The sequence below is a fragment of the Macrotis lagotis genome, chromosome 4, assembly GCF_037893015.1.
Source record: "Macrotis lagotis isolate mMagLag1 chromosome 4, bilby.v1.9.chrom.fasta, whole genome shotgun sequence".
NCBI classification, from domain to species: Eukaryota; Metazoa; Chordata; class Mammalia; order Peramelemorphia; family Peramelidae; genus Macrotis; species Macrotis lagotis.
Genome location: NC_133661.1, coordinates 88709278 through 88722588, shown reverse-complemented (window position 1 = coordinate 88722588; position 13311 = coordinate 88709278). Strand labels below are relative to the sequence as shown.

Below are 13311 nucleotides of genomic sequence, written 5' to 3'. Positions count from 1 at the left end.
TAAGAGAATAGGAATTGGGGAAATGTGACCAAATGAGATCTATGTTTTTATGAGATTAATTCATTAGTGGTATATACTGAATAGATTAAAATAGGGGACAAAATCAATAAGGAGTGATTAGATGATTATTGTAAATGAACAGATGAAGAGTTAATGAAAGTTTGAACTAGAATGCAAGTGGTAGGAGCAGAGAGAAGAAGAATTTGAGATAAATCATATTTCAGAGGAAGGAGGGAGGAGGAGAAGCCAAAGGGAATTCTAAAGGGTAGAGTCTGGGTTACAGGAAAGATGGTAGCACCAATAGAAGACTGGAAATTGAGAAGAGTCTATTTGGAGGAAGTACAGAATAATTTGATATCAAATGTGTTGAGTTCTCAAAGCACAGATTTAGGTTTAATATTAACAAATTTAGGATGAATGCATTTAGAGAGAACAATAGAAATATTAAAATAAGGGTTTAACATTCTAAGGTGATTATTTAAAGTTTGTAGCATTGGTTTAAATGTGTACATTCTATGAATTTTTCCTTAAAATCAATCAGTTGCATTTTGTAGTGAATTTGTGAATTAATGAATTTAAGTTCATTAATAAATATCAGCTGGTATATTTTTTTATTATTTGCTTAAAACATCCATGCAGTGTCTACTTCAAGTAGAAATGGGGTCAATAATTCATATATAAAGATTCTTGTGAAAGGCTTGATTCAGAAAACCATATGTTAACATTATGTTTTACTTTATTTTTTATTTTTTGTTAAATATTTTTCAATTATATTTTAATCTGTTTCAGGCAATACTGCAGGCAGTAATATATCTTGGAGAGTGTGTTTGAAACATTTGCTATCTAGATCCTAACCTGCTGCTCTCCACCTCATTATAGGTCAATCAGGTTAATGCTCTTTTCACTATGACTATGCTACACAGAAGAAAGAGATTTTGAGACAAATTCACTTAGGTTAATACTAAATTAACTGCTATAAAATAGAAAACTTTCAGTTAGTAAGCAATTAATTTGGTTTTAACCCCAACAGGAAAGGGCAAATAATCCCAGGCAGCAACTGAATGAGTTTCCTTCTCTCAAATAAAGGAAAAGCAGAACTCACTAAGTTAGATAGATTGCTGGAGCTATGTTGGTCAGCCTGGTTTTTTTTCTCTCTCTCCTTAGGATACCTGACAAGTGCACCAAGGATCCTACACCAGCTCATTAGTCTATCATGTGCAGTGCTTGGCTTTCTGTTTCTTCAGCTCAATTCCCTCTTTAAATTCATTTGTCATTATTCCCTTTTAAGTGCATTGTCAGGATCCCATTAAGTATTCTGGTTGAGGTCTCATCAATGCATTATGTTTTACTATACTTTTATCTATTTTGTTAAGTATTTCTTTATTATATTTTAATCTGTGGGGTTTAGTTTTCCAATCTATCAGATGACTGATAATCTAAATCATCTCCAAAGTCCCTATTATATAAATCCAAGTCATCAAGTATCACATACACAACTGTGTGTGTGTGTGTGTGTGTGTGTGTGTGTGTGTCTTTGTGCATGTGGGTCTCCGAGTGTTCATTTTATAGCTTAACCAACTATCTTTTTTAAATATCTGCTTTGATCTTGACCCTCCCCTTCCCCAATCCCTGTGCTTTTTCTTTCTTCCTTTTTAAACAATTTATTTTCAATTACTGGATATTTCCTACTCTACCTTGGTGAAATTCTTGATTTGGTATCATAGACACTTTTAAAACTGCCCATTTGCCTGCTAGGTGATTTTTTCCAGAAAAGGTCAAGTTTGGGATCTGGTTAATTTCTAAATCTCTGATCAGTAATTAAGGAATATCTGATTGTTCTTTCCAAATGCTTCCAGGATGTGTTACGGAAAAACTGAACTACTTTTTAATTCCTATCAACAGGTCATTCTACTACTCCTGTCTACCCAAAAACCACAACTGTAACAGGTATGTGGAGCATTCCTGGCTTTTCAGGTAGGGAATTCAGATGCTTTTGCTGGCTATATGCTTTATATATTTCTCATCTGTAAGTGATGTGGGATGGTGTCAGAAGCAATGAGAAACCATGATTTCTCTAAAGCACTTAGTATACACTGTCTGATATATTGTAACCATGATATAAATGTTTGATATATTATCATCAGAATTATTATTATTATTATTATTATTATTATTATCCCAAAATAAACACATATGCGATCTTTAGGGGTTATAAGTAATGATAGCTAACTCATCTGTATAGTGATATATTTTAGACTTAGAAGTATTAGGCTAGTCCAAGCATTTTAAGCTAATTTTTTTTGTCATGGATCCTTTTAGTAATTTGGTGAAGCCTTTGGACTTCTCAGATTACTGTTTTAAAATGCAGAAAATATAATATTTCAAAGGAAATTAATTGTAGTATAATGCAGCTTACGAAATAAATATATTTAGGAAACAATTTTGTAGACTCCAAATGAGTAGTAGCCCAATCTTCCAGTTCATGAAGGAATTCTCTTCTCTCCCAATAATGAAAATATGCTTCACTATATCAGTGATCCTTGAATTCACCAATGGATCATCCTTCCAATATGCAGTTCACAGCCTTCTACCCTGTTGTATAAAAGCCTGTTGGAGGTTGCCAATATACTAGGAATGAGTCTCTCCAACCATTGCAAGTCTGGTCCTTTAAACAATAATTTTATCTGAAAAAATGGAATGTTGAGAGTTTCATACTTAAATATATAACAAATTTATTAGGCCCTGAAAACCTAGCTGAAAAAACTAAGCTTTTAACTTTAAGCTACTAGCAATGAATCAAGATTTATGACCTGTATACCAATGGTAGATAATGCAAGGTAGCAAGGATAGGAAGGATCTTCATTATATGATCAAATAAAACAGGCCTCCCTCCTTTTTCATTAAATACTTTCATCAATATCATAAAAAAATCCTTTCATTTCTCCACTTCATGGAGTTTCAATGGAATCATCACTTGTGTGGTAGTTTGCTTCACATTCCACAATACTTATGCAAAGGAAAGTCTGTGTACAGATGGGATGAATGTTTTTTTCCAACTGTGCTCATCAATGAAAACAGATGGTCTGTCTCTAACATGAGTCTCTTGTGAAGTTGACCTCAGTGTCCTCTGAAGCAGAAATTTCCTCCCAACCTGAATGGGCACCTCTGCCTCAAACTCATTGTAGTCTTCCTCTGTACCAATGTTCACTTTTTGGTTTTTGGACCAGTATAAGGTAAAGATTAAGGTGATAAGTACACCACAAGCATTCCTTCTGAATTCAACAGAAAGCCAAGCTTTGAGTGACCAGAGATATGGGTCTTCTCTTTTGGCTCACTTGAGACATTTTTAGATACATGACTAATGACCCTACCTTGAGCAAACAATCCTGTTTTTCATAAGGGCTTTCTTTGAATCTTTGTAATTTGTAACACCTGTATCTCATCCTGGAAACCTGGAAATAGTAGGTAATTGGTTGGTATGATCTAAAATCACAAATGAATTTGGAATTTGTTTTCCTTGTCTGTGAGATGAGAAATCTGCGGTCTGAAGTGGTTGCTTAGAATTTTCTAGGAAACCCCTTGGTAAATTAAATAAAGCTTAGACTTCTTGTAACAAAGTAGCACCAGGTTTGTAGACAGATTGCTATACCAGGCAATCAATCCAGCTGTCATCAGTCAATTAATCAATGGACATTGATTAAACATTTACTTTTTACCAGGTGTTGAATCACAAGGATAAAGAAGGAAAAAAATCTCTACTTATAGAAAGTTTACATTCTAATGTAGAAGTTGCTGAATATACATAGAAATAGAAACAGAATATAGAAAGTTAAATTAAATATAGGTAGAAATAAAAGAAAAAAGAAAGGAAGGAAGGAAAGAAGGAAGGAAGGAAGAACAAGAAAAAGTAAGGAAGAGAGGAAGAAAAGGGAAGGATGGAGAAAAAAGAAAAAAAGAAAAGAAATGATATTGCCTCTGCTTTGATCCATTATTTATTTCCATCTCTCATCCCCAGAATTAATCAGTAGAGGTGGGGAACAGATACAAAAAAAAAAATCCCTGCATGCCTGGGATTTCCCTTATCAAAGTATTGTATGGTGCTGAAAAGTAGATTTATTTGACTATTCCTATGATGGAGACAATTCTCCTTGCTTTATGGATGATAATTATAAGAATAGTGACTTCTTAGTTTTATAAAGGGAATATTGGAGGGGGGAAGGTTCCTTTCCATAGTCTTTATTTCCAAAGTATTGTGATATGCCCCAAATAATTCTAATGATGTTAAAGAATGCCTGATTTTTCTAGTTGACCCCAATTAAGAATCTGATTTTAGTTTAACAGGATTTTTTTACACCCAAAGTTTTACTGGATCCTTGCAATAGCCCCGTGAGACCCATAGGGCAAGGATTATAATAATCCCCCCATTAGAGATCAAGAAAGTGAGGACTAAATTTCTGTTTTGTTTCTCCAGCAGACTTCTCTTGTGGAGGATTCCTTTCCCAGTCCTCAGGGACCATTTCCAGCCCAAATTACCCTAGGAACTATCCCAACAATGTCAACTGTGTCTGGGATATTGAAGTTCCAAATAACTACCGTGTGACCATAGTATTTGAAGATGTACAGTAAGTGAAGAGTTTCTTTACAGAATATGACAATCCAATAAAAAAACGAGTTTGAAAAATGTAAAAAATCAGGTCCAGAAGCACAGATTTTGTTCTATTGGTGCCTGGAAATAATTATGGGACATATCAATACATAAGGGATGGCAATCTCTCCTCTTCCCACTGTCTCACGATCAAGTCAGTAATGGTTTACTCAATAGTTATAGCATCCTTGAACAATCTTGAATGATGAAGAGCAACTCAATCTACAACCATTCTTATGTACTATACCCACTGTTCCATTACTGGATGCCTTTCTTCAAGGAGCTGCCTTATCCTCTCTCACCCACTCTCAAGGGTAAAGTTTGAGGGGAACAGTTCTGAAATGTTTCCATCTACAGTGTTAATACTTTCCTTCTACCTTTTATCCCCTCCTTAGTCAAGACAACAGGTTCAGAGTGACCACTGTGCCCTCAAAGGGAATTTGTCCCAAAGAGTGGACTTGGTTTATTAAAGCATAACTCATAACTTCATGGGATAAAATCTTAATGGCCAGCCATATAATATATATATATATATATATATATATATATATATATATATATATATATATATATATACACATACACACATTATGATTAAGGAGGCAATATTTTTTTTCTGGTATCAGGAAAAAATAATTAATTATCAATTTGGTACAAGGAAATTTGGGGTGCTTTCTTAGTCATTATTAGATTTTGGCTGGTCTTCATTGAAAGCAGTTTCCCTATTTTGTGTGATTTGTGATTTATAGTAATATTTTGAATATCTTCCTCACTATCCTGAATTATACTTCAATATATTAAGAACTAGTCCTTTGTATTCTTTAGAAGACAGATTTTTAGTTGAGAGATGGCATCTTAAATCATTAGAACCTATCAATGAAAATTAGGCTATTGGAAAAATTGTAGAACAGAATGGCAAAATAGAAAGAGAACATAAATTGGAATGGGGGGTAGTTGAAAAGAGAGACAAGAATACAGGGCTAGGATAGAGTAGGGCAGGTATGGGTGGGTTATGGGGGCCAAGTCAACTGAGAGCATAAAGGCACTAAACAGAAAGGAAAAAGCAGATTGGGGACAGTAGATCTACCCTCCTACATCTAAGTCAGGATAAAATTAAGATGTTCTTTGTCCCGGGTTTTTAGGTTGGAAGGAGGTTGTAACTTTGATTACATTCAAATCTACGATGGACCTTATCAGACATCCCCATTAATTTCACGAGTTTGTGATGGAGGAAGAGGTTCCTTTACATCAACATCAAACTTCATGTCCGTTCGATTTGTCACTGATATTAGTGTCACCAGAAGAGGTTTCCAGGCTAGCTACCATTCTTCACCATATGATGATGGCACTAGTAAGTCTCATCTTCAACAAAGTGATTGACTAGTTGAGGGATCAATTATGATTTTTGTATTGTCTTTGCCACTCCCTGATTGAGTGATAGGAATCTCTGCTTGCTCTGTCAGGACACTGTTCTCAATCAATGAATTTACTTAGGTGAAATGGAGACTAGGGGAACTGAAATGAATGCCATTAGTCAAATTGTAGACTTTTTATGAACTTTGCAGTTTCCATGTTTCTTTTCCTAGAGTTTGAGATACTGGATGGGAAATTGTGATGAGGGAGTTAAAAGAAAACAATTTTAAAGCTGGAAAAACTTCCTTCTATCTCTTAACTATGATTTTTTCACTTGGAGTTCTAGCATTTGTCATTTTAAAGAGGGGAAAGGATGATTCAAAGAGGAAAAGCAACTTGAAGAGAATTACACATATAGTTAATCATGTCACTTGGAGGAGATTCCAGGACCAGTCAAGAAGTATATTCAATACAATGTGAAAAAATATGTAGTATTTTGATGGATCCATGATCTCACTACAGTGTCTATTTCTTCTATTATTTCAGATTTCATTCTATTCATGTTTTATTATTCAGGACAATTAACAAGAATTGTCTTTGCCCTTCCATAAATCCTCTCAAGAGGTTTCACTTCTTTATCCTCATGTACTGAAGGTCTCCCTCTGATTCTGTTAATAATTCACAATTCAGTCTTTGAAATGTATAGCAGTTATCCCTCCCTTGAGTCACTTTGGCCAAAGAATTCTTCCCATAGTGGCCAACAGACCACTAGAGGTGATGATTTCTGATTTTCTTGGGTAAGTTGATTTTAAGAAAGAAGACATAGTCTCTGAGATAGATCATCCTAGTCATTGCCTACCAATTTGTGATTTGGATGCATAGACTTCAAGAAATTTTATTATACTGTCACATCACAGTAGGATTCTAGTAGAAGATGAAAAAAAAAAGAAATAGTAAAAAAAATTGTTCAGTGAAATAGAGTCGAATTTCTATGACACAATTAATTCTTCCATGGGAGTAAATGTAGCTTTGAAAGGTACCTTTCTCTTGTAGATAGACAAATGTGACCCATTCTTGTGATTTATGCAGTTTTCATTCTGTTTGCAAGGGTGATTAGGAAGGTTTTTGTAGAGACCATGGGTGTCCTTCATAATGTCAGATCGAGTTAGAGATCTTGTTCAAATATGCCTGCATGTTTTAATAAACCATTACAGACCTTGACACAGCACTATTTTCATTAGAAACAAATTTGACATGACAGATTTACTGAACCAACAAGGTCTCATTTTAGATTCCCAAGCAGCATAATAATGAGTTTCTAAGATAAATAATGAATTATATTTTTCTTTGAAATGGTGCATTATTTTATTCCACTGATATTTCCATATGAAAACAGATTTATTAATATCTCATGACCCCTCCAGTATATTATGAGGATTTTATTGATCAAATCATGAAAAATATCTTGAATGTCATGGTTGTGGAGTTTTGTAACCATGGGGCCATTTATTTGAAAAAATATCTCACAAATAGAAGCTATATAAATGAATAACAAGGGGTGGTGCTGTGGTACAGGGTTGGGCTTTATCCTTTTACTCCCTCAGAGAGGTCATGAATATAATTACCTTTTGATTTTTAGAAAGACCTTTGTCCACTATAGCTTCACAGTAATAAATTTTGACTATGTTGAAGATCTAACTTGTACCTTTCTAGTTCCTAATGCTCCATGCAATAAAATCTAAAAGATGCATAACATCTCCTAATAATTAATTAATAATATATGTATCAATAATTAATAATAGATGTATAACATCTCATGTTTGCATCACTTCTTTGAGAAGAATAACTAGCTCCTGATTCTATACACCCACATAAACTAATGGGGATTTTATCTTTTGTCCCCTTATCAGCTCTAGTATGCTTAGCAGAAAAAATGAGAGCCGTCATCAGTAAAAGCTACCTCCAGTTTCTGGGACATAATTCATTGAATTTTTCTTTGACTAACTCATCCTGTCTGCCTAAGGAAAACTCAAGCTATTTTATATTTGATATACCATATAATGGCTGTGGAACAATAAAAACCGTAAGTCTTCATTTCAGCTTTTGATATTCTATAAAGCACTACTTTTTATGAGAAAAAATTATTTTTAAAATTCTGAGGCTCCCAGTCTACTGAAACTTGTCTAGTTTGCTATGCATACTGTTACCACAGTTGGTGGGGTTCTTGCTAATTTACTCAAATAATATAAGACATTTAAGTTTGAGTGTATGTGATCTCATTTGATTCTCATAATGACTCTGGGAGGTAGATGCTATTATTCACACTTTACAAATGGAAAAAATTGAGGCCGAGAGAATTGACTTGTTGAGAGTCACAGAGCTAGCAAATGTCCGAGAGAAGATATGAACTAAGATATTTCTGATTCAAGTCCACCAGTCTAACCACTATGCCAATTAATGTGTTATTAATGATGGTTTGCTCTTATATGGAACATCAGAGCTCATAAAATGCTTTCATACATTTATTGCATTTTCACAACATCCCTGTGATGTAGGTTCTGCATAAAATATCATTACTATTTTACAGATGAAGAACTGGAGGTTCAAATAGATACAAAGACAAGTTATACAGTGCTAGTGGATGAATGGAAATTTGAAAGTAAATCACTCTGACACCAAGTCTTGGACTCTTTTTAATACAACATACTTATTTTCATTTTCAATTACATTCTTTTTACATATGCCCATGATGGAAATATTTTTTGAATAGGCATCTCAATAACATTAGCTCAGCATTGTAAGATAATAAGGATAGAGATTTAGAGGTAAAAGAAATCTTAGTAATCATTGTACAAGTAAGGAAACCGAGGGCCAGAAAGGTTAAGTTATATGAGTAAAAAGAGACAGGGTGAAATTTGAACCCCTACCTTCTGACAATTCTCTTTCCTCTGAACTACATTGCAAATGGGATTTATTCCTCCAAAATCAACCACACTATTTATAGCAGAATTTATTAGGATACATGTCACTTTTCATGGCCTAAAAATAATTCTTGATAGAAGGTATCTAAGTTAAAAAAAATTTGAAACTTAGGACATTGTTTCTCTCATCCTTTGGAAAAGAATGACTTCTATAAATGATGTCAAATACATGTGCATATTGGAAAGCAAAACTACTTTTGTCTTTTAAAGTCAATGTTCAATATTAAATGTGAATCACCTGGCAGCAAAGGAAGTAAAAAAGGGGTTTTCTTTGACTATATTAAATCAAAGAATTAGTTGAAAGCCTTCTCAGATGGTTCATCAAGGATAAGATATGTCTCTGGACTATCAAAGACAATACCTTTGCAACTAAAGCACAATCAGTCCCTACTAAATTAGAAAGACTTTGAGTAGACCTAGTAGAAGACTGTGTCTGTCTTCCAAGGACATGCCTAATTGAATTAGAAGAGGCTCACTCCCAGGAAGTTGACTGACCACTAGATAATAAATTTCTTTTTTTGAGCCAGTCATATTGATGCATCTCAGAATGATCTAAATCTGAACAGTTGTAGACCAATGTCAAGTATTTTCTTCCCTAGTATGAGAATCACCCTTAAATACATAAATATTATTTCTTAATATATGAAATAAATATTAACACTTTGGCAGAAGAATCATAGGTCCTAAACTGGAATGAACTTCAGAGATTATCTAGTTCAACCTTTTAACTTTAAGGATGGGGAAACTAAGGAACCCAAAAGTTAAGTATCTTGCTTAACAATAGTAAGGGCAGGGGTGGCTAGGTGGCACAGTGAATAGAGAGAGCACTGGCCTTGGAGTCAGGAGTACCTGGGTTCAAATCCGACCTCAGACATTTAATAATTACCTAGCCATGTGGCCTTTGGCAAGCCACTTAATACCATTGCCTTGAAAAATCTGAAAAAAAAAGAATAGTAAGGGCTTTCGAACCCAAGTCCTCTGATTCCAAATGTGGTGCTCTGCGCCACGAAGTACTCAGAATGATAGAAACATACATCCTTGAGTCACTCACCCAAACCCAGAGCATAGGACTTAGAATTGTTTTCTTGGATAATCAATCTATCAACTTATCATCTAGTATTTAATAAGAGTCTGCTATTTGCCAGATATCGTGTTAATTCTTGGGGAGGCAAAGACAAAAGTGAAAAGGCCTCAGTCTCCTAGAAGCTTACTTTTAAACAGATTGTGATAATTCAAGTGGGGAGATCAAGCCTTCACATTTTTTTTGTTGCTCATCACCTTTGGAACAGTTTTGATGTAGGAATCTCATAAACCTCATTCCTGCAAGGAGAGAGGGAGTGTGTCCTTTAAAGGGGAAGGGCAGGATTGAGGAAGAGGGAGTAATAAAACTCTCTAGGAGGAAAGTTGACCTTTTAGGAACAAAAATCCCTCACAAAATATCTGGAAGCAAGCTATTGTTGTTTTTATTGTTTTTTCTTCTTGAAGAGAACCATGACCTTTGGAAGGTGATATCATGATTTGCAAGTGAATTCTTTTTTAGGTGAGAAAGGGTTGTGCAAAGTCACCAGTCTTACTTTGGATGCATCTAAGTCCAATGGCCAGATATGGATTAGGAGGACTGGTTGCAAGTTTTAAAAATGTGACTAAGAAGCAGTTTTCTTTTTGAAAACAATCAACAACTAAATGCTAGTATCACCACACCTTTGAACTTCTAGGAGACTAGTGAAGCATCTAATAAATTATCATTTTTAACAAATAAAATAAGGAGACTGAGGCAAATGATTTGCTTAAGGTCATATAATTAGTTAGTGGAAGATAGGACTAGAAGGCAATTCTCTTGGCTACCAATTAAATTTTCTAAATTTTATTAGAGGATTACTGCAGCATCAAGGTGAGTTTCCAAGAAGACTGCATTTAAGACACAAGATAAAAAGCTTTGAAATTAGTTAACCTCTCCGGACTTCAATTTTCATTTCTGTAAAATGAAATATCTCCTTCTGCATTACTACCTTTTCATGCAGGATAGGCTTGTGTAGCTCAGTGAAACTGTAAGCTATGTCCAAGATAGACAGGTCATAGTGGAGCATTTTGATCAAGATGACCTATTGGAGAAGGAAATGACAAATCAATGTGTTTTTCTAAGAAAAGCACATGGATAAGATTAAAATGCTAAAGATGTGACATCAGAAGATGAGCCCCTCAGGTAGGGAGGTGTTAGACAGGGGAGGACAAAAGTGCCTGACCCCTGGGGTCATGAACAACAAAAAACAAGATGGTAGAACGAGGTGGCCTATAAGGTTCCTTCCAGATTTACTACCTGTGATGATTTAAGTTATTGAGACTCATTTGGTATCTTAAAGTCTCCTACAGATTAAAGTATTTAAATAAAACATTAGCTCCAGAACAAATAGTTGGAGCCAGAGAATACAGGTTTAAAATCTCAGCTCTGTCACTTGCTATCTTCGTCAAGTTCAAATTAATTTAAAGAAGTTGGACTAGATGACCTCTAAAGTTACTTCCAGATATATGTGACTGAGCTCCATTTCTCACTCATATATCACAGGGGCAAGATGTAGGACATTGTCTCTGATAAAGTACATCCTTATCTTAAAATTGTTCTTCAACTTTGAAATATATGGTTATTTTGTATTTGGACTAATATGGTATCATTACTCATTGAAGTTACCCATAGACTTCTGACATAGACAAATACATTTGTATTAAACCACTATAGTTTAGCTTGACTGAAGAATGAAGACAATGTCTTGCTAGTCAAGTTTGATCAGCTTGTTAGCATCAGTGTGATTTGGACTGAGTTTCATAAACATCTCAGTAATTATATGAATTTATGAATCAAACCCATTTGGGCAATGTTGCCTAATGGGAAGAGTACTAGATGGAAACAGAAATCCTGAGTCCACGTCACAGTTCATGCACTAACTTTGAGACTTTGAACAAATTATTTCTCTCCAAGTCTTACTTTCTACATCTACAGAGACAATAATGCTTTCACTCTCCATCTCATAGGACTGTTTTGAATAAAAACTTCTTGTTAATGTAAGAATGTGAGTCAAAATGATTATTATTTTAGTGTAGCTATGATTTATTATTGTGTTAATATCTTTCTGATTATATCCCTGTTTTCTCCCCCCAGATAAACAATGATACTATCAACTATAGCAATGTCCTTGTATCAAATCAACCTATTCGACCAAGTGGTATCATCACAAGACAGAAAGGTCTCCACTTCCATGTTAGCTGCAAAATGCTCAAAAACACTTGGGTGGAAACTATGTTTGTTACCAATGAGACTGTTGAAATCAAACAAACTCAGTACAGCAATTTCCATGTGGATTTGTCTTTATATGAGTCCTCTTCCTTCTACCAGCCTGTGAACAGCACACCATATGTTGTTCAGTTAAACCAGCAGTTATACTTTCAAGCAGAAATTTTCCACTCTGATTCCAACCTGGCCTTGTTTGTGGACACCTGCATAGCATCCCCAAGTGCAAATGATTTTACAACTTTGACTTATGATTTAATCAGGAATGGGTAAGGACTGTCTCTGCTACTGCTCTGCTACTTCATTAGAAAAAAATTGCAAAAATCTCAATTACTTGAAACACTCTAGGGAATGATTTTCTGAATAATTAGTACTGATAAACCATGAATTCCTTATAATAATAATAATAATAATAATAATAAGAAGAAGAAGAAGAAGAAGAAGAAGACAATAATACATTAGTTCCATTAGTTGACTTTTTTTAGTATTTCAAAATTCATTTGTGTGCAGTAGTTCATATGATCCTCAAAATAATCTCAATGATTAGACTTACTATTCTTGTACCCATATGACAGAGGAAGAAATTGAGGGCCTTAGAGTTTTAGAAATTATGAGGTCTGGAAATTATGACTCCCAAATGAATCTTGTCACTGAAGAAGTTTGTCAAACATATTATTTCACTTTCCTACTTAATAAGAGCAAGTGAAAATGATTGATTCTTTCTTGGATGCTAGAGATCTTATGACCCAAGATCATATTTATAATCATCAAATTTATATTTGCCAGATGAAGGATATTAGGTTTATGTATAATTGAGTCCAGTTTTACCTAATGGAGATGAATTTTATTCCTTAATACCTCACTGAAATTAGAGGTAGTATATAGTAAGATGAAGACTAAACAAGAAATAGCCAGTTCTCAGTTCAAGTCCAGCTATACGATTATGATACATAATTTAATTGCTCTGGGCTTCAATTTTTTCATCTGTCAAATGAGGAGATTTGATTAGGTGATTTCTTGTTTTAGGTTTTAGCAAGGCAATGGGGTTA

The 13311-nt window shown here is 34.4% G+C and overlaps 1 protein-coding gene across 1 annotated transcript in view; it reads left to right on the top strand.

Annotated features, from left to right (window-relative positions):
• LOC141521177 (scavenger receptor cysteine-rich domain-containing protein DMBT1-like) overlaps positions 1-13311 on the top strand; it is a 135704-nt gene that overhangs the window by 117281 nt on the left and 5112 nt on the right. Inside the window, 5 exon segments of the mRNA XM_074233436.1 lie at positions 1903-1947; positions 4472-4622; positions 5788-5996; positions 7909-8081; positions 12134-12531. Of these exon segments, the coding sequence (XP_074089537.1) occupies positions 1903-1947; positions 4472-4622; positions 5788-5996; positions 7909-8081; positions 12134-12531 (976 nt within the window).